Genomic DNA, 20,419 nt, shown 5'->3' on the forward strand with positions numbered 1-20,419 from the left:
AGAGGAAATGCTTTTTTGAGTGATACCTGCCTAACAGAAGGTGTAATCCCCCGGGATGATGAAGGGATCATTCATATGCAGCTTTTCATACCCATGCAAGCAAATCCTTGAGTGTTATTCGAGGTTGCCAAATGCCACCTCTCCTCTAAGCCACCCTTGAAGCTCTCCACTGAAAATGCACTACAGCACTCCCTGAATCTCTGTGAGGAGAAGTTGCAGTACATCTGGTTCTCCCAAAGCCCAGCCAGCTCCGGGCTCTTGTGCTGGGAGGGCAGGGAAATTACACGGCTTAATTTGGGAAAATGGCTTTGGCTGCAGGGCTGGCCAGAACAGTTAATTCCCAGGTCCTACCCTGCCAAATCACTGAATGAAACAAAACTCATCCAGGTAGAAAGAAAACGTTGCCTAATTTGCCTGTTCTCTGAGCGAGGCAGCAGCACCGTAGGCAGATTCCCGGGAGAAGCCCGGCTCCACTCGCTTCCCTCTGGAACACAGTGCCCTACTTCGAGCATTTGGGAAAACTGCAGCACGGGAATCAAACCAACTCTGCCTTCCCAGACAGTAACCCCTGAGATCTCGCTCTGCACTAACCAGCACAACCCTTTCACTTGCAGAATTCAAAAGGAAAAAGCAATAGGTCGAGAAAGGAAAAATCCAGACTGTTATTTGTCCAAATTGTTGTTTGTGGGCTTCAGAAGCTCACAGCTCCTCAAATGAATGAGTACAGCTAAAACAAAGTTGTCATTGCTTTTAAAAGTGAAGCATTTACTCACTGGGTCTAAAGTACAATCCTGGTATGATAAAATGCCTCTGCTAGGAACTGGTTACATCAGGGTACGGCCAATCCGGCGTCATTGTCACACAGACTTTTCCTGGCACTTACAATATCTCTGTCATTCCCCAAAATGATTCATGTAAGGGTGAAAGATCTTCCTTTTGGAAGCAAAGCACTAGTTTGTTTCCGTGGCTGGTAATGGAATCTGTCTCACCCAACCACGACCTTGATCTGCATCTGGATTTACACATAAATTTCCCTCGACCGGTGCCTGTCTGATGCACACACCGACAGAAACCCACACCTGCAGAAACACACAGAAACCCACTGGAGAGCTGCTACACTTTCTAACCAGCTGAAGAATAAACCCAAGGTCTCATTTCTCTTTCATTTTGCTTACAATTTGCTCCAACACCGGCCATCCCACGTCAAATGCTTTATCAGACCCATCTGCACGTTCCCTGCGACGCAATCCCGGACTGAGCTCCTGTCATGGCTCAGGCAGGAACAGCAGCTCCGGCCACACGCCGAGAATCCATGTCCATGTAACAACAACAGACAAGGGCAGTGCTGGAGGAACGTGTGTGAGGGGGCAGAGAGGGATTTGGGGAGATTATGGTTGTTCCTGCCCTGTGTTATTGTTCATTCCGTGTGTAACCCAGCCGTGCTCAGTGCAGTCCGGTGTGGGAGCATCCCTGCCCTCCCTCCCTCACCTGCAGCAGCTCTGGCTGCTGCATCTCTGTGCTATTTATACGCTGGTGCATCAAGTTAGGATTTATTGGGGAAGAGAAAGCAGAGCAGACAGGCTGCTCTGCACCTGGTATTTAACCTGAACAGGGAGGGCTTGCACCATGTCCTCACCGGCAAATTAAAACTACCCCTCCTGCGATTAAACCAAGTCTACTTCCATCAGGGATGTAGAATAAGATAAGCAAAATATTAATGAGAGCTGGAAAAATCAATCTCCTCCTTGTGTCCCACACCCCCTCCACGAAGCGTCCCCTTACCTTTCATGGTCCACACTCCTGAAGCCAGGTAAGATGTGCCGGAAGCTGCTGTTCCTGTCGAGCTTCGGTTGGCTCTTTGTCCTTTTGATGGAGCCTTTAAGCCGGCGGCTGAGGAACCCCTGTGGGGTGAGACAAGAATACTGGATTACGGCAGGGCAGGGAGAAGGGGAGCGGGGCAGGGTGTCCTCCCCAGCCGCGGCAGGAGCGGTGTCGGCAGCGCTGCCTCAGCTCCCAGCCAACATCTGCTCCCGGCGCTCCCAAGGCCGGGGCGCTGCGGCGGCGCGAGACTCCCCGAAGCCTCCGTTGCCCTGGCAACCATCAGCTCACATAAAAATACTGTCTGAAAGACAAGACTAGCACATCCCATCACAGCTCCTGGCGGAGGAGAGGCTGGACCGGGGGCTCCGGCCGCCCCATCCCAGACGCCACCCACGCACCGGGAGACGGGCGAGAGCTCTGTTACCTGCTCGGAGCCCCCCGGGTTTGCAGCCATGGCTCGGGTGTCTCAGTTACATGGACAGATCTCCCCTAAAGCTTGGCCAGACCTCAGGGCTATAGGCACCACCTTTAGAGGAGAAAGAGACCCCGGCTTGAACGTACAGCTCCTTCTCCTCCTGCCTCCTCCCGCCCGGAACATAAGTCACGGCTCCTGGAGTGCTCCACAGCAAAGCCAGCACTAAACGTTTTAATAGCAAAGCTTCTAATGTGTTATTTGCTTATTGTTAGGAGTTAATGTTCTACATAATCTGAACATTACATTTAATCTCTCTGCTAAATAAGGTAATAAAAGTATAACACTACTGTGCTGGCCGGCCTTTACAGCGTGGGAGGTCGGCTTAGAGAGGGTCAAGCACGTTGGCAAGAGAAAGTCAGGGAGCATTTTAAAGAGAAACCAGGATTTTGGGGTGAAGCCCGAAGGAGTGTTCCTTTTACAGACCATCATACTAAAGAAATAAATCAGCTCCACACCAACACCTCAGCAAATCCCTGCAGAGCCCGAGGTTCTGCACCTGCCGCTTCTCTTCCCTCATCCTCAGGAAAAGGGGAAGATATCCACTGGATTAAGCGCAGATTTTGAAATGCATAAGGAAGGAAATGTGAAAAGAACAGGTGTCCTTCCACTGGGTACCATACCAGCATCCCAGAGGTGCCCACAGCACACCCTCTGCTCCAGGCAGGAGCCTGGGGAGTTTCTCCACACACAGGAATGGATCCTTAGCTCCCTTTTACAAATGAATACCCCTTATATGTCTTGCAGGAAGATAATCACAGTCTAACTTCCATCCAGCCTGTCATTTGTTAGTGCCATTGAAACACTCCTTCCCCACCCCTCAGGATATTCATGGCTCACATTATGTCTTTCTCAAGTCAGACAATCTCCCCGGAGCTCTGCGCAGCTCTTGTTGTGGAAGTGACTTTCCTGTTTGTCAGTGCACCAAGAATCTGAAGCATCTTGATAGCCAAAGGTGTCTCACATTTATTAAGTGCCACTTTACTTACAAGCCAGGTATGTAACAGGCATTCATGGGCACTGAATGTTTCTCTGGGAGCTGTTTGCATGACTGGAACAGCACAAGGTGTATAACACAGCCCATCGGGTTGTACATTTTGTCATCTCGCACAAAGCCAACGCCTGAGCCAACAAAGGCCTTTTCAAAACTGTTCTGGCCATGAGAAATACCTTCAGAGGATTTTTACAGTACAGAGAAGCACGACTGTGAAACAGTGAACTTGAGGATTTGCATTATCTAGAGCACTGTTAAGGTATTTCCCTCAGTACTCAGACCCCAGCCAGCCTCCTACTCATTGTATCAACGTGCTATCAGCCTCATACTCATCATATCAACGTGCTATCAGCCTCATACTCATCATATCAATGTGCTATCAGCCTCATACTCATCATATCAACCCTTCATGCTCTCGTTCCTCTGGCTGGGTCAGGCTCTCTGCTATGGACACCAGCCAATATTTGCTGTGAAGGAAAAATCAAACCCACACAACTGGCCGGTCATGCGATATTTCCCTAAATGCCACTGGTGAGCAGGTTTTGGCCCAGAAGTGAGAGACTGGTCTCCCTTAATCACTGCCACCCCACCCACAAATATGTCCTCGTGTAATCAAGCCACTTCTTCAGTCCAGGAATAGCTCTGAGCTGTGGACAGGGAATTGCTAAGGACAAACCCAAATGCTTTCTGCAGCAAATGCTGACAGCCTCCTTCCTCCGTCCTGTGCTTCACATCTTGACAACTGTTACATGGTTCGTGCAGGATTTGGAAATTAGAATTTAGGGCTGCAGTAAGACATTACTTTCCTTCTGTTTCCCATTGTTTTTACATTCATTGCCACCAGAAGGAGAACACACTGAGCCATTTTCCATTTTCATTGCCATCTTCTTTGGGAGAATGAAATGTCAGAAATTTTAATGCTGATAAATTATGCTGCTGTAGCAATACTTTGCACCTCCACAGTGCACACCAGAGATCAGAAAGTCTAATGTGTGAATTACTACCTTCTGTAATTTTCAGATGGAGTAAGGAAAAAAGAGAGAGGAATTAATCTGTGGAAATACAAGAGAGAGAGAATCCGACCCCGGGGTGTGACTGCCGAGCTTTCCTGGTGAGATCATAAGGACATCATCCATTTCTTCTCCATGTAGGACTTTAAACAACATTTGATTCTGATCTCCAGACAAACAAGGCTAATCCCAGCCTCTGAGCATTGCCTCCTCCTCTAGCCCAGCTGCATTCTTGGGAGTTCTGGTAATTAAAGCATTGCCCTTTGTATTACATGTTCTTGATACACTTTTAAGTTTCTATTGAGAGCTGTCTAGGGCAGGATTGTGTCTTCCTATGTGTGGGCAGCATTTACCACCCATAAAAATATCTTAGCAAAGATTAAGCTACTAACTGAGAAAGGTTTCATTCAGAAGTTAATAGTCTGTATGAAATGATAATAAACAGAAACTTGCAGAGCCCCAAATCCCTTCAGATATAGTAAATCACAAAATAGCCTTTGAAATGTTACAGAGGTACAAGCCACATAAATTCATCTTTAGGTGTGGAGATATTTTAGGGTCTTTAGAGACGACCACTGTGGTCAGGAGTGTGGCCCCACACAATCCATGAGAGCCCCCAGAGGAGTGTGGCACACACAGCTCATCAAGCCAGGTGAGAAAAAAGCAGGAATCATGGAATCACAGGCTGGTTTGGGTTGGAAGGGACCTTAAAGTTCATTTAGTGCCACCCCCTGCCATGGGCAGGGACACCTTCCACTAGCCCAGGTTGCTCCAAACCCCGTCCAACCTGGCCTTGGATTCCAGGGATGGGGCAGCCACAGCTCCCCTGGCAGCACCCAGAGCTTGCACTGAGCAGTGATTTCACCTTTTAAGGCCTTGCTTTCCTCGCTTTGTTTCTGCTGTTTTGCCTCTGACATCTTCAAGCCCGGAGTACAATCGCTCTAATCACAAGAGCTGACTGAAGTTATAATAAGACACAAAGAATGAAGGCAGAAGGAAACAAAACAAATCCTTTGGAGGAACGGCTTAATCACAACCACAGCACCTCCAGCTCAAACAGGACGACACAATTCAAAACAGCACAATTAAGTCTGTTGTGATTTGGGCTCTTTTCTTGCACATCTGACAAACCCAACACCCGACGACACCGTCTCGCTGTAGGTGCAGGAAGGTGCAACCCTCATTTTAATTCCTCTTCCTTATCAAATTTGGCATTTCCAATTACCCTAGAAGCTGGAAATAATCTTATATTCTAATGTTTGAATATTTTTAATATTATAATACTTTTTAAAGCATATGTGCAAACCCATCAGCACCATATGCCTTTGAGACGCAGGGACTGTGTGATTCCACACACCCTGGGGCAGCAAGAAAAAAAAACAACTAGAGAGAAGAGAGAAAAAGGGAGGGGGGCAAAACTGAGCAGAGTGTTAATGACAGCAAAATCCTGAGCTCCTGTTTTATTAAACAGAAAGCAATGATGCAAATCTCGTGTCTGGAACTGACTCCCACACCAATAATGTTCACTCACGGTGAACCCACAGGATAAAGTTATAAAGGTAAAAATTCAGCACCATGGAAACACAATGGAGATGGAATTTTAAAAATGATATATCAATAAATCAAGCTGGGTGCATCACCAGCAGCTTTCTTTGGAGGAGTCCTGGCAGCTCTCTGTGTTTTCCAAGGCAGGAAAACGGGGAGCAGGGCTGGGCAAGCACACGGGGGGTGAAGTGTGAGGGTCTGAGCTGGGCACTGGGAGAGCACTGGTGTCACTGGTGTGACTGGAACTGAGACACAATCCTGCCTTCTGCTCCCATCCCAAACCCACACAGAATAACCACCACAAAGACAGATCACAAGAACCAGTGAACAGATGGGGTTATTTTTATAGTTCCTCCACATCTTTTTGTTTTAGATCAAGCAAAGCTCGACTCCAGAGGACATGAGAGGACATCAGACATTTTTTTCACCACTCATAATGAGGGAACTGCCATAAATAAGTACTTGCTGGGAGCACAAATGTGTAATGCAGTTTTTCATACTGGGTGTCCATGTCCCCTGGTGTATCAGGGATAAGCTTATAGGTATGAAATTGGGAGTAAATCCTTTCCACCAGACGTGTCCTTATTCTGAGCTTTAGAATCTTAATTATTTTTTTTATATTAAACTTAATTCTGAAATTAGGTTTGGGGTTTTTTTTTTTCTGCTCTTGCACAACGTGTGGAAATACCCTTTTATTGAGGCTCCACTGAATGGATAATTAGTACTTTCATTTGTGAACCAAGCAGAGCTGTGCCAACACTAAGCATCCTATTACAGCCATAAATGTACCCAAAAAAGGGAGTTTACCCATTTCTACAATTACTAAGTGTTAGTCTTAGCTTTCAAAACAAAAGAGAAACCTGTTTTGGGCAGCATCTGATACTGTTTGTTACCAGGTAAAGACACCTAAGTGCACATTTCTATTCTTCCCTTAGGAGAACACGACTGCAGGAAGCTACACCAGGAATGCCCAGACCAACAAAACACTGAGGGGGAGTTTAGGAAGAAGCCCAAGAACAGCAGGAACACCCTGAGTGGTCTCCTGGCTCTGAATCAGAGAAGGAAGGGAATTTCTGTACAGCTTTGACCTCTGTGGATCAAATATTTTTCATCTGTTCAGTGTAAGAGGCACAGGCTGGAAGTGTCTGCAGCCTCTCAAACACTTCAGATACCACTCATTTCTGTCAGCTCTTCTGATCTGGACTTTGGAGTTCTCAGTTGCTCTCCTACCGTGCAGTTCTGCTCCTGCCAGGGCTGATGAAGGGCTCTGTTCAGAAGTTGACTGAGCAGATGGCCCCTCTGGAATTCCCTTCCCCAAAATGTGCATTTCTAGGATATGTTGCCTGCACAGGGTCTGTTTTGAATTTGGGCACGTGGTAGGCAGGAGACTGTCAACAGTGAAGGTGAAGACACTCCCAAACTTAAGAGAATTTTGCAGAGTTAACCTCAGGGAATTATATTCTTGTGAGTTTATCAACCAACAAAGGCAAATTCTGTTTCCACGACAAAGCCCAGCTTGCTCTGGTCAATCAGACCCACCCAGAGAATCCCAGGGGAGGGGCAAAGGAGAAAAACAGCCTCCAGAAGTCTGAGGAGCAGGAGAGATGGGAACTTCAAAGGAAAACTACACTGGCTTGTTATCTCTGGCCCTAGAAATGCACCCAGAGATGAACACGAATCCTCCCTCTGTTTAGGGGAGGCTGAACCCATGACTTTGTTCAAGTGGGTGAAAAATCCCTCAGCTTTTCCATTTTACTTGATGAATCTCAGGATCATTCCCAGTCACCCTGTGAGCCTCCAGGGACAGATCACAGAATCATGGAATTGTTAAGGTTGGAGAAGACCTTTAAGATCAAGACCAACCATCAACCCAGCCCCACCATCATGTTCACCACTAACCCTTGTCCTCAAGTGCTACATCCACACGTTTTTTTAACACTTCCAGGGATGCTGACTCTACAACTTCCTGGGCACCCCATTCCAGTGCTTGCCAACCTTTTCCATGAAAAAATTTTCCTGTTATCTAATCTAAACCTCTCCTGGCATCTGTAAAAGCAAGGAATCAATGTTGCTCTGACTGATGTTTCCCAAAACATTATTCTGCAGGGATAAGGAAATCCCCTCTATATGTAAGTGTCTTGGAATTAGGATAAAACCCAAAAGAATGACAAACCAGCTGAATTAGGATAAAACCCAAAAGAATGACAAACCAGCTGCAAAACCACTGAGTGTCCAGTGATAACTGGCAATGGAAACTCCAGCCCTGCCACTCCACACACTGTGGTCAGACCTGTGCTCTGGCATCTGGAGTTAAAGGTCAAACATGGAGACAGAGCACTTGGGATCACGAGAGGGTCTGTCTGGGAGCCAGGCCATGAAGCAGCCCTGGAATGTGAGGAACAGCTCGTGCTGGAAGTGCTGCTTAGCAACACTGCCCTGGACTGCCAGACATTAATCAAATGTGCAGTGTCAGTGGAAACACTCAGCTCAGGCCACTGGAAAAATCAGATGAAGATGCACCCACATCCCCCAGGTCACCAAAGGGATGGTGAGGGTCTGTCCAGGTCAGCAAAGCTGGAATTACATCAAATGAGAGGCCCTGAGGGTTAATTATGGATATGGCAAATCTCATCCCTGTGAAAATCAGCGAATCCCAGAGTGAAGGACCAACACCAAACACATTCAACACTTCTCATCCCTTTCCCACCTCTGGCCAATACAGGATTGCTGCCCAAGCTCTGTTTTTGTAAGGATTTTACCTATCTTGTTGAAACTGTCTCAGTCATGGGATCTTCTCCCACTGCCCTGGAGAAAGAATTCCATGGACTGGCAGCTCTCAGAGCCGTGCATCACTCAGGACATTTTCCCTGATACCCAGCTGAATGATTCTTTACAGAACTTCCCTCTGTTCCTTTTCTGCTCTTTTCTACCAGGGGAAGATCCCCCTCCCAGCCTCTGGAACACTCACTCTCAGCCAGCTCACCCTGACCAAGAGAACTGTAAAAACTTCAGGCTTATGAGAAAACCATGGAAACCTGAGGAAATCTTGGTCTGGATTCTCCAGATATCACTGATGACTTGCATGGAACATGGACAGGGAACAGCTGGGACATTAATCAAGTCCAAATTCAGGAATGCCACTGCCAGGGAGAATCTGGAAGACAACCACAGTTTGACGGCCGTTGTTATTCAGGGATCACCTGGGTTCTTTTGTTCTCCTGCTCAAACAAACCCACACTACTCTGGATTATTTGTTCACAGCTCCATAATTATCAGACTGTCAACATTTCATATCCAAAAAAGACAGATAAATATTCCTTCAGAAGGCAGAGAAGGGTAATTGAGCAATCAGGGATGAACGATGCGGAAACAGAGACACGGGGAGAATGCAGGGAACCCCGAGGAACAAAGTCAGGGATTCACCCAAGGACAGCAGGGCTGGGAACAGCCAGGATGGCAAGGAGGGCACCTGGGGAAGGATTTCAGTGGGGTGGAACAGTTTCCTTATTTAACTGGCCAAGTGGAGTCACCCAACCCAGAGGACAAACTGTCCTTACACAAAATTCCTTTGTCTTTAGGGAGACAATCCTGGCAGGAGCAGAGCACCTCCAGGGCAGTGCCAGCCTCACAAAGGAGAACAGACCAGGTGACACCTTGCAGGAGATGTTTTCCAGCTCCTGATAACAGACTTGTGGTCATCCCAAGCCTCTGCTTCTCCTTGGATCATCAAGGAAAACCTGAGGGAACATCCCAACATCTATGGCCTCTAGGAGAGAGTCATTCATGCTGCTATTTATGAAAAAGAAAAATAAGGCATTTAACCTTAATGGTTAAAGCAAGCTGGTCTTCATGGAAGCTTTGAAGATTGAGTTTCCTCCAGCCAGGAAGGAGAGGGGAACACCAAAACCATCTGACAACACACCAGAGTTCTTGAGACTCTGTTTGCCTTTATCATGTCACGCAGGGAAGCCCAGGATGGTTTTGGTGGGGATGAACTGTCCCTCCTCAAAGTCTCCTCCAGATCCAGCAGATCCACAGCTAAACCATTATTCAGCACTTTAAAAACAAATCCTTTCATTGTTTATTACATAGTTTTAAGTGTTTGCCTTTCAGTAAGTGTAGTGGGTTCCACGTTCAGTCTCCCCCCACTGTTGACACAAGAGATCGATTTTACAACAGAGAACAAGAGATTCCAATCAGGCAAATATTCAGATCTGGAGAGAACAAGTGCTTTTTAAATTAAAAGGGATAATCCCCAGTTGACAGAAAATTATTCACGCTCCTATAAATTTAAACGCCAACAATACTTTTTGTAGCATAACAATGACTTAAACACTCCATATCAGCTGTGATTCATTACAGGCATCCTGCTTTCAACACAGAGTTGGGATTTAACTGAAGATAAGGTAAAGAATTGCTAGGACACGGTAGCAATGTCTGTTTGGATGTTTGGTGAGCCCATTGAGGCATGAAAAACAACCAAACTCTGCAAAGGTGGATGGTTTCTATCATTCCCATCAGATTCTTTATAGGAGGTATCCAAGGGAAAACACCTGCAGGTTCTTCAGACTTCAAGTCCTGGAGTGGAACTGTCCAAAAGGTCCTGCTGGCTGTGACAGGTGATTCAGTGCAAGAGCCATCCTGAGCCAGGATCTTTTGGTGCTTTTGCCACAGGCTAAAAAAGCCCAAGAGCTGCCCCTTGGAACTGTTTCTGCAGGGCAGCACTTCAGCCCCAGCGGGTCACTGGCCACGGTGCTCAGCCCTTTATACCAGCTACAAAACCTGCCCAGGAACAGCTGGGATAAACCAACCTGCCCTTCTATTGCAGGGGGGAAAAAAAAGGTATTTTTTCATATAAAACAGATCAACTTCCTTCCCAGTATCAGATGGGAGAAGATGCCTTTGAAAAGACTCCACAGGCACATCCAGGCTCCACACAGCTCCCGAGGAGGGGGAAACCAAGGTGTGCAGGTGGGAGAGCAGGGAGGAAACACTGTCAGAAGAGATGCTTTGGGCAGGTCACAGAGGAAATGAGTTTGAAGGCAGAGCTGTCCAAGAGATTTGCTACACTGTCTGTGCACAGATAAGCTGCAAAGCCAGGATTACTCCTCAAGTGCTCATTCCTATGCCAGCAGTCCCGCCATCCAAAGACATTGCTCCTGGTAAAACAGGTATCAGGGCTCTCCAGGATGAGCAATAAACACACAGGGGAGATGAGAAAACCATCTCCATAAATCTCTTTACATTACTGTGCTCTTTTAAAGTCCACTTTTGCAATGATACAGAGCAAAGTGTTTCATGAGGGTGTTTTATCCCTGCTTTCCCTACTTTGATTTATGGCCTCGGAGCAGCACGTGGATGTCATGTTGTATCTGCTCATCAGGCATCTTCCTGCTCACTTCCACCTGAAACCTCTGGAGTAGAGCAAATATTGGAGGAGATAACCCCATTTTCCACAATATTCATGGCCAACTTCAAGTCTACAGCAAGGTATCAACATCAACCTGCTTCATTTTCACTGACAAATCTTGTGTGCTCTTAAGTAACACATTTTCCACAAAATCAGCTGCCAGGCCAATAAATTTTAAAAAGCAGTTGGTAGATGATGTGTTTAGAATAAAAAATTATTATTATCTTTGGAATGGAGGGATTCATTGTGTAATTCTGCAGTAAAAGTTACTCACTCGAATATGAAACTCATGTTTCAGGCAGATGCTCTTTTGGCTCCAAAGACTTTCCCCACAATTCTGAAGCTCAAATTGGAACATTTGTATTCAGCAATAATTACAGCTGCAATCAAACAAAAATGTTCACTTTTGCAAAGGTTGGGGAATACCAACTGGAATTCAGATGACACATCAGTCCTGCATTTTTTCCCAGTCTGCCTCCCTGATTTCCCAGACATTGTACAAATACTGAAGTTCATTTGTCCCAACCTGAGAATTTGGAAAAATGAGTATTTCAGTTGGATTCACCTTCTCCTTACAGCTTTGGTAAAAAGGAGGAAAATTCTGGTGAAAGGATAAATCTAACACACATTTGACACTTACAGGAGTTTCTCATCCCTCAGGACACACAGATCAGAGAATTTTTGAGTAGGAAAGCTTAGAGAGGAATGAAAACCAAGGCAGGACTACTCCCTGCTAGTTTTTTTCCACCTTTACTCCTTTCCTTTTCCTCCTAAGCTCATACTTGGTGTCTGATCTTTGGATTGAGGTGGTGAAGAAGGCGATGAGAGACAGCAGGAAACTGCACAGGTGACAATTCTGCTCCCAAAAAGACTCACATTGAAAGATATAAACCAAAAAGAATATCCTTTGAGAATTGGAAGCAAAAATTAAGTTTCATTGCTGGTTTATCCCTCAAAATAATAAGACAAACATTGCAAGTGACAGATCCTATTTTTGGGTCTTAGCAGTGATTATTTCTTGCCTCATTAATAGCAGTGGATTTACAATCTTTAAAGCAGAATTTTGTCACCCAGCAGGAAAGTTCAATTCTAACAGGCAGATTTGAGTGTCACTTATTTATTCCTTCACTATTTTTGACTCAGTTGCTGATTATCAAGGAAGGCTGAAGGCAGGGCCAGGGTGCTGCCCCTCAGGCCCAGCCAGGGCCACACCAGTGGGACCATGGTCTTGTTTCCTAGGAATGCATATGAAGGGATCCTCCTTCACCCCTTAATAATAGGAAAACCTGAATTACTATTTGTAAATCTTGAAACAATCTACATTTGACAGGCAGGTACAAGGACCAGCTGGTCCAACCTTTCCTGGCAAAAGCACAGCCAGGACAAGCTGGGCCAGCCCCGTGTCCTGCTGAACCTCAGGAGTGTCCAACACTGGGAACCCACCCCTTCCCTGAGGAGATTGTTACAGTGATGGACTGTTCTTACTGTGACAGTTTTCCCTCTTGTGTCTAATTAGCACCTCTCCAGGAATACCTTGTCCCCATCACCCCTCGTCTTTTCCACGTAAAAAATCAAGTAACAGTAACCTTGAGCTGGCTCCAGTGAAGCAAAGTGAACGTGATCACTCACTGCAGTCAGGTCAGCCTGTCACACCCCGGGAATTACATGGATATGATCTGGCAAGTGGCAGGAATGAAGGGAGGGACAAGGGCAGGTCGTGCTGAGCCCTGGGAATCCCTCCCGCGGAACCGCGCTCGGAATACACGGAGCCGTTCAGGAAATAAAGACATGATTAGTTCTGGAGCTCATTTCCTTGGTGCTTTGAAGAATGTTGCAGGGAAGATATGATCCACTGTAATTATGGAGGGAGATAAAGACAAGAAAGTTGTTGGCAGAGCGCCAGGCCCGGGAACACCTGAGCAGCTCAGGAAAAGCATCACGGCTTTCCCGGCTCCCTCTCCAATTCTCCTCGATGCCTGAGCCCTGAATATCCCTGTTCCCTGGGAAAAAGGGGGTGTGGGGAGGACAAACACAGCCTATTGCTTATCACAGTGCAGCGCTGAGGAGAAGTGACAGCATGGAGGAGAAAGGGAATCTTGTTTCCATGGCAACTAAAGTTTGAAAAAAGTCTCCAGGAATCGCTGTGGTGCCACCTCGCGTGCTCACACCCTGAGCCAGGGACAGAAGTTATTGAACTGCAGCCTCCCCAGCCCACGGAATCACCACGGGAGCAGGGAATCAGACCTGCTGTTCCAAAGAGCTGCACTTGGTTTGGAACAACAGTGTCACCACCTGGAGAAACAGCCTCACGTGAGGCAGCACCAGGCTGGGGTTTGGAGGGGAAGAAGGAACCTCCCAAACATCCTCCAAATGATCCAGCTCAGCAGCCCTGCTCCCGAGGAAGGGCCAAGAGCTCTTCCACGTCTGTTAAAGTTCAAAGTCAGACACTTCCAGAGGGGCAAACAACACAGACAAGGTCACTTCCAGCTGGGATGGGGCACCCCTGACATGATTTGCTGCCACAGCACCCTAATTATTATCAAAGTACTCAGGTGCCATGTGAACCATCTACCACAATGAAAGGTCAAGAGATTATGGCCCAAATTATGGCCTAGTTTGGCTACTAAGGAGAAGTGTTTAGTCCAAGTGAGAAAAAATATGTCTCAGAAACGAATTTAACACTTGGTAGAAGTATATTGATAACTATTCAGGGTGAACTGTGGCAATGACACACATTTCTATTAATTCCACTGCAATGAATTTATATTTCAGATAACACCTAATATCCATGAGCTAAAGCAACCCTAATTCCCAAATGGGCAAAGTTCAGAGCTGAAGGTCCTGATGAAATGGGCCCTCCTGCTCTACTGAAGGTCTCCAAGAGATTCAGACAACACCTTCCCCTCTTTTACTTGTTTTCTGCAAGCACAATGTCAGTGCCACTGAAAGAGGGAGAATGGAATGTGTTTATTATCCCACCTTTCATATCTGCAGGACAATTCTTTATCTGTGACCCAGAAACAAATAAAGGGGGCACTGTCACGTTGAATATTTTAATGGCCCTCTTTGCTCTGTGCTACCAGCAACCTGAGAGTTTTCAGTGCCTGGAGGTTTAAACAAATTGAAGCTTTGGTTTGTTTATTTTCTGCCTTTTATTCACTCCCCAGCAATGAAACCAGTCAGCTCCAGTCAGCCTATCAATTAGTCCAGGCTGTTTGCATTTGGGCTTCCAGGGAAGAGATTGAAATGTTACTGATTTTTTTCTTGCAGAAGTTTTGAAACGAGCATTTCTGTTCAAATCATCCTTTGGACATGGAAGTCTCTCAAGAAATTATATGGACCCAAGGATGTTGCTGAAAAATCCAGGGAGAGTCTGAGGTTGTTCCTCTGTCTTTGTAGGGGGAATTCAAACAATAGCAACAGACAAAAATCCAATAAAGCACCTGAGTGTGTATCAAACTGTGAAATTACCACCAAAAATGCCAAACAAACATGTTTTAGAGAGCTAAGGCCACTCAGCTGGCCAGTTTTAATAATTCTCACCATTTTAAGTGATGCCTTGAGTTGGTTTTGCTCCTTACAAGAAGATGACCAGCAGCACTACTGCACAGCCCCAACTGTTCCAGATGGATTTTGAATGATGGGAAAAGGGATTTAACCATCCTCTGCCTTAGTTTCCCCATCTATTTTAAGGCACTATGATAAATTGCAACCCCACAGTGCCTGCAAGCCTGAATTCATTCAGATTGGCAGAACACTTTAACAGCTCCAGATGAAAGGTGCTACACAAGTGCCAAGTACTATCACTGTAATTATCATTCAATATACACTGATCAAAAGAATGAAAAGTGAATTAGCATTTCCTATTAGCCCTACTTACTGCCTAAATGTTAAATATTCCTCCCATGGGCTCTCTCCATGAAAACACACAGGAACTGGTGGTATTTCTCATCTGGCTCCAACACTGCTTCCCCAGGAGGGGAGGGATCTGGAGGGGAGGGTCAGGAAATCAGGGGAACAACACAGGATTTGCCTACAAAAGGTTGCTCAGGGACAGGGAGCTTGGAGCTGCTTTCTCTCTCCTTCCTTTCTCTTTCCTGCACAAGGATTCTGCCCCAGTCCCAAGGATTTGGCCTCTTTGGGACCCTGAGCCCTTCTCAGAGCTCTGGGTTTCACACAGCCCAGAGGAATCAGTTCAGTGTCCCCAGAGGCTGAGAAAGTGCAAACATCTGGAATAGCTGGAGGCAATCACTGGAATTGTGCTAATTTAGTCCCACTGCAGGGCCAGGACACTTGCTGAAGTGTTTGCTTCCCCCTTTCCCACCTGAGAACTAAACAGCATTTGAACTTATTTTCCCTGGAAGCACAAGCTTCCCTGTTCATCCACTGCCCAGGCCCTGCATAGGAAGCAAACTCTTTCTCCCCAGTCCTGAACACTTTTAGTGGTGTTGGGGCACAGAAATTCAGGGATTCGTGGCATTCCCTCTCGGGGCAGATTAAACACTGCTCTGTGTGGATCCTCACCCTTGGGAGCTGAGCCAGCTCTGTTAATTCTGCCCTACAAAGCACCAGCAGGTCATGTCCCATCCCCTCCTCACCCACAGCAGGGCCAGCCCTGCCACTGTCCCCCCTCTGCTGCCCCAACCACATCACTCTGATAGCAATCAAAAGCAGGCCAAAACCCCCCAGAAACTACACCAGGATCACCAATACCTTGAAAGAAAAGTGGCCTCAGAGTGTGAATTAAGCTGTTGATGAGCCCTTGTGCTCTTCCTTTCTGTGGAACTGTCCTTCAGACAGCTGAGAGAGAGACCTCCCTGGAACACACTCGGTTCAAAAAGGGAAAAAATCCATACCCTGCCTTGCTGAGTCCTTTGCAGTGAAGCAGGTCAGAGCACCATGTCTTTTATCCTGTCAGGCCTGTCTCCTGCTTGATGCACATAATAAATCCACAGTGGTTTGACTGCAGCTCTGTGCTGAAATCTGACAATCCCTCCTATCTCCTTCCACGCTTCCAGCACTCCCCAACTGCAAATTCCAGGTTTACTTAAAAAAAATTTCAATATATACAAGGTCAGACTCAACAAATTAAACATATATTTACAGTTTCAGGTTCATTTTCCAGTCCCTGTGCTATGCAGCACTGAGTAGGGGAAAAAGATCCCCTTTTTTAAAACAGAATTTATCTTTCATGCCTTAACCAGAATTTATCCCACGTCTCGTGAAGTACAAGCAAAAATTGAAGGACAAAAATACTCACAGATTTATGTTAATAAGATGACTTAGAAAAATCAGACAGAGGGTTCTAATTTAAATAACAAGCAATTAGAAATTTGACAATATGGGCTGCTGGCAGAGAAAGGAAGGAAGCCAGGCATGTCTGCCCTGGGAACAAGGACTGGGGAGGCCAGGAATCCACTTCCTCATTTTTACATTACAGCATCAAGGTGGAAAATCTGTAATTCTCTTGAAACTGAGGAGGATTTCAGAGGAGTAATTAGGAGTAGCTCAGCTCGTGGTTAACACCAGGACTGGGAATTGGAAATGAAGAATTTCAGCTCAGGACACATTTCTGGGCTTTGGTGCGTGATCAAATCAGAGTTATTTAAGTTTTCCCTCCCTCAGTTTTTGCAGCTGTGAAAAGGAGGGTGGTAAGAACAAACCCCCTTTGTGGAGAGCTTGGAAATGCACCAAAAAAGATGCTTAAGGTACAAAGTCTGAATGCTGGTGCACCTGACAAAAAAGGATGTGACAGCAAGATCAGCCCTCCCAGTTCTCACTAAACAGCACCAGTGAGACTGGAAATAACTGCAAATACTCCAAATGACCTCCTTTTCTTCCAATCCCTAAAATGCTCACAAACCCAAAGCTTCCAAGCACGTCCTGTTCCTGAAGTGGGGACTGAACTGAGATCCATTCTCCAAGTCATTTCCATATTTCTTGCTGCCACTGCCACTGGTTCTCCCGAGTCAGTTGACAGTTTGATGATAATGGTTTGATGTTTATATATCAGTGGTGATAATGTTCCTGCTCTCCTTCAATCCAGGCCCCGTGGAAGGGACACTTTAATGTGTGCAGCCACAGCCCAAAATGACAGTAATTTTCCCCTCGAGCTGCAATGGTTTAGTAAACAATTACATTTCAATTAAAGCCGGGGTGATCACACCCAGGGAAGGGCCATTCCACCCTCCACATCACACAGGAGGAGAAATTCTCCAAAGTCAAATCATTATAATATAATTTATGTGACTGCTTTCAGAAAAAAAAAAAAAAGAAAATTAAAACAGAAAATAGTGTGTGTCTTATGGACAGGCAAAAACTTGGGAAAAAAAAATCCTTCAATATCTCGTCCACAGCAGCTTGAACTTGGATCCCATTATTTAGGATTATGTTCAGTGAAGAGGAATGGCAGAAGGGCTCCTCACTTTCATCTCTCCAGGAGTTTCCATTTACTGCCATTAGTATTTAATACCTCATTTATCAAGGATTAAACCCAGGATGGATGGAGGAATGCCACGAGAGTAGCTTAGGATGTATCACTGCACACTCAGCTGTGTGCCAGCCCAAAGAGGCAGGAAAACTGCAGGAGAACAAGGCCAGTTCCAGGCAGGAGGAGAACCAACCCCTCAGAAATGTCCCATTTCTCTGTGACTATAAATGCTGCATTATTAAAGATCCTGGAAAGCAGAGGAATGACACATGGACGACGAAGGAGAGCTCCTGTTCCAAGCCATCCCATCCCATGTGCAGAACCACAGACACCAAGCAGGTGATGAAGGAAATAATAATGGAAAAATGAGGAAAATCTGGGAAAATGATCCTCTTGGCTGACAATGAACCACTGGAGAGTGTGTGTCCAGCACTGGGCTTGGCCTTTGAAACTTCTCTGAGAATTGTTTCCTTCCCAATCCAACTCACACAATTCCATGGATTGTGTAGCTTAGACCTGCAATGTGTTTTGGTTTGAGGGTTTTGTTTTTGGTAGCCAATGTGGCTTCAATTACAAGAAGCACAGAAGTGGTTTTGATGGTCCTGGTGATACCAGAACTGAGGATTAAAGGTCTGGAGACAAGAAATCCTAAATCCTATCTAGTAAAAGACAGGATACAGATGCTTCCTCAGACCAGCTCTGGGGGAAAGGCAGAGAGGCATTTTCAAATCTTTTAAAAATATTGAGAGTTCACTTTACATTGATTCCCTCTGGAAGGAGGGTCCTTGCACAGCCAGTGAGGTGGAGTAACAGCAAGGAATCATTCTGGTTTCTTCATCCAATCACTTGGTCCAATTTTTCTGCACAAGTTCTTTGGCAATTTGGATTTTGCTTGGCCTGGGATATTTTCCCAGAAAACCAGATAAATCTGGCTCTAACAGAAGGAGTCAATAGATGGCAGTGCTTGATGGGATGGGAGAGAGTCCTCACTCAGGGAGCCTCAGCAACCCACCCCTGCTCGTGATTTCCCTGCAAGGTGGGCACAGTGAGAGGATTTCATTAGCACTCAGCAGACTTTCTCATCCCCTGGGCCCTGTGCTGGATAAAATACCACACAGTTTTTGGGTTTAGCCCACGTCACACCTCAGGCTGTTGGGATTCAATGCTCCTCTCTATTCCTTGAAAGGCAAATTCCAGCCAACTCAAGGCTTTCCCACCTCCCTTGGGCACAGAGGAGGCTCCAGCACTTCCCCTTGGTCACGTTGGTGTCTCCAGCACTTGAGATCAGCAGCTGCTGCCAGGTGTCCACTGACAGTGGAGACAACTCTGGGTCCCTGCTTAAGAAAACATTTTCACTGACATCTCATGCCAAGTCAAGCCTTGCCTTTCTCTTCCTGTCCTTATATATTGACTTTTCCTGAAGCACTCCTTCATTAGGTCTCTTTGTTCAAGGGGCAGGATCGTGATGAGCACAAAGGATTCCAACAAGGCCACTGAACTCCAAAGCTGCCTCCTGCACACAGGGCTGTGAGGACAGGCAGTCCTTCCATGACTGTTTGTGATGTAAGAAATCCCAAATTTCCCTGCTTATATTTGAGTTTTTTACCTACATACACCAGATCTAGTTTCTACAGATGGGATGTGAAACACACTCACAGACTAAAACCTGGGCACTGCCCGTGTTCCTCAGAGCAGGAGCAGGGACCTCCCAGGAGTGTTCACTTGGGTTAGTCTGGAATCCATTGCCTGGAATCCAGATCCTGCAGAGCTCTGGGATCCCAGAAGTTAACTGAGGGATTTACATGGGAAATAATCATTTTACAGCATAACTGGGGCTAGGGAAGATTTTTTTCAAGTTTAAGAAGCTTAATTAAAAATTTTGTTTCAGTAGAAGGAGTAAGAACAGGCAGGTCACATATTAAGATACAGGAATCTCAAGACTTGATTTCAAGGTTATATTCTATAATTCAAGAAACTACCATGAGCTCCTGTTTTCCAAAACCACAATGCCCAATTAACTGTAACTTGCCTGGCAAACTTCTGTGTGGGAAGGGAGCTCCCAAGGGATGTTCCTGAATTTCCACCCTAGTTTTGAAATGAAAGAAAGCAACTGAAGTCAAAAAGCTGAACCCAAGGGCTCGTGAGCTTCCCAGTCCCCTAGAGACTCAAGAGCAGAAGGATGGAGATGTCAGGGAAGAACAATCAGCTGTAAAATATGAAAAAACTTACAATCTCCAAACCTACAACAGCAGGCTCCAAAGTAATAATCCCATTCCCACTAAACTAAGGCACTAATTACTGTTCCCCGTGGCTGGAGTGGACTGACTGCTAATGTTCCTCTGGTTAATGAAGGGAGGTGAGGGAGAATGTATTTCCTAAGTCAGACATCTGCTGGAATCTGGGCAGCCCTAAGAACTGCAGTAATGAACCATTCATATTAATGCACTGACATTCCCAGGGCTGAGCAGCAAAGAGATGAGGTGATGGTGGATTTTAACTGGGGGAAGACAAAGGCCATGCATCACCTGTGTGATGACTCCCCTTGTTTAACCCACGACAGAGCTGCTCAAAGCAACCACATCCCACGTGTGTTCCACTCCCAAGGGCTATAACCTGCTTAAAGCTGGAGTAACTTCTCTGAAAAACAACAAAAAGCAGGATATGCACCATTGGAAAGGAATAAACAGCATTTTATTTTCCCTGACTAAAAGTACACTCAGAAAAACACTTCCAAATT

The 20,419-nt window shown here is 45.9% G+C and overlaps 1 protein-coding gene across 7 annotated transcripts in view; it reads right to left on the reverse strand.

The window, feature by feature from the left end:
- DAB2IP (DAB2 interacting protein) overlaps nt 1–20,419 on the reverse strand; it is a 201,740-nt gene that overhangs the window by 100,908 nt on the left and 80,413 nt on the right. For all 7 annotated transcript variants that reach the window (XM_027650219.1, XM_027650216.1, XM_027650217.1 and 4 more), the window contains one exon: nt 1,783–1,901. In XM_027650219.1, coding sequence (XP_027506020.1) covers nt 1,783–1,901 — 119 coding nt within the window. The remainder of the gene's footprint in view (nt 1–1,782; nt 1,902–20,419) is intronic.

This window comes from Corapipo altera, unplaced genomic scaffold, assembly GCF_003945725.1.
Source record: "Corapipo altera isolate COAL_440 unplaced genomic scaffold, ASM394572v1 268, whole genome shotgun sequence".
In the NCBI taxonomy this organism is placed as follows: Eukaryota; Metazoa; Chordata; class Aves; order Passeriformes; family Pipridae; genus Corapipo; species Corapipo altera.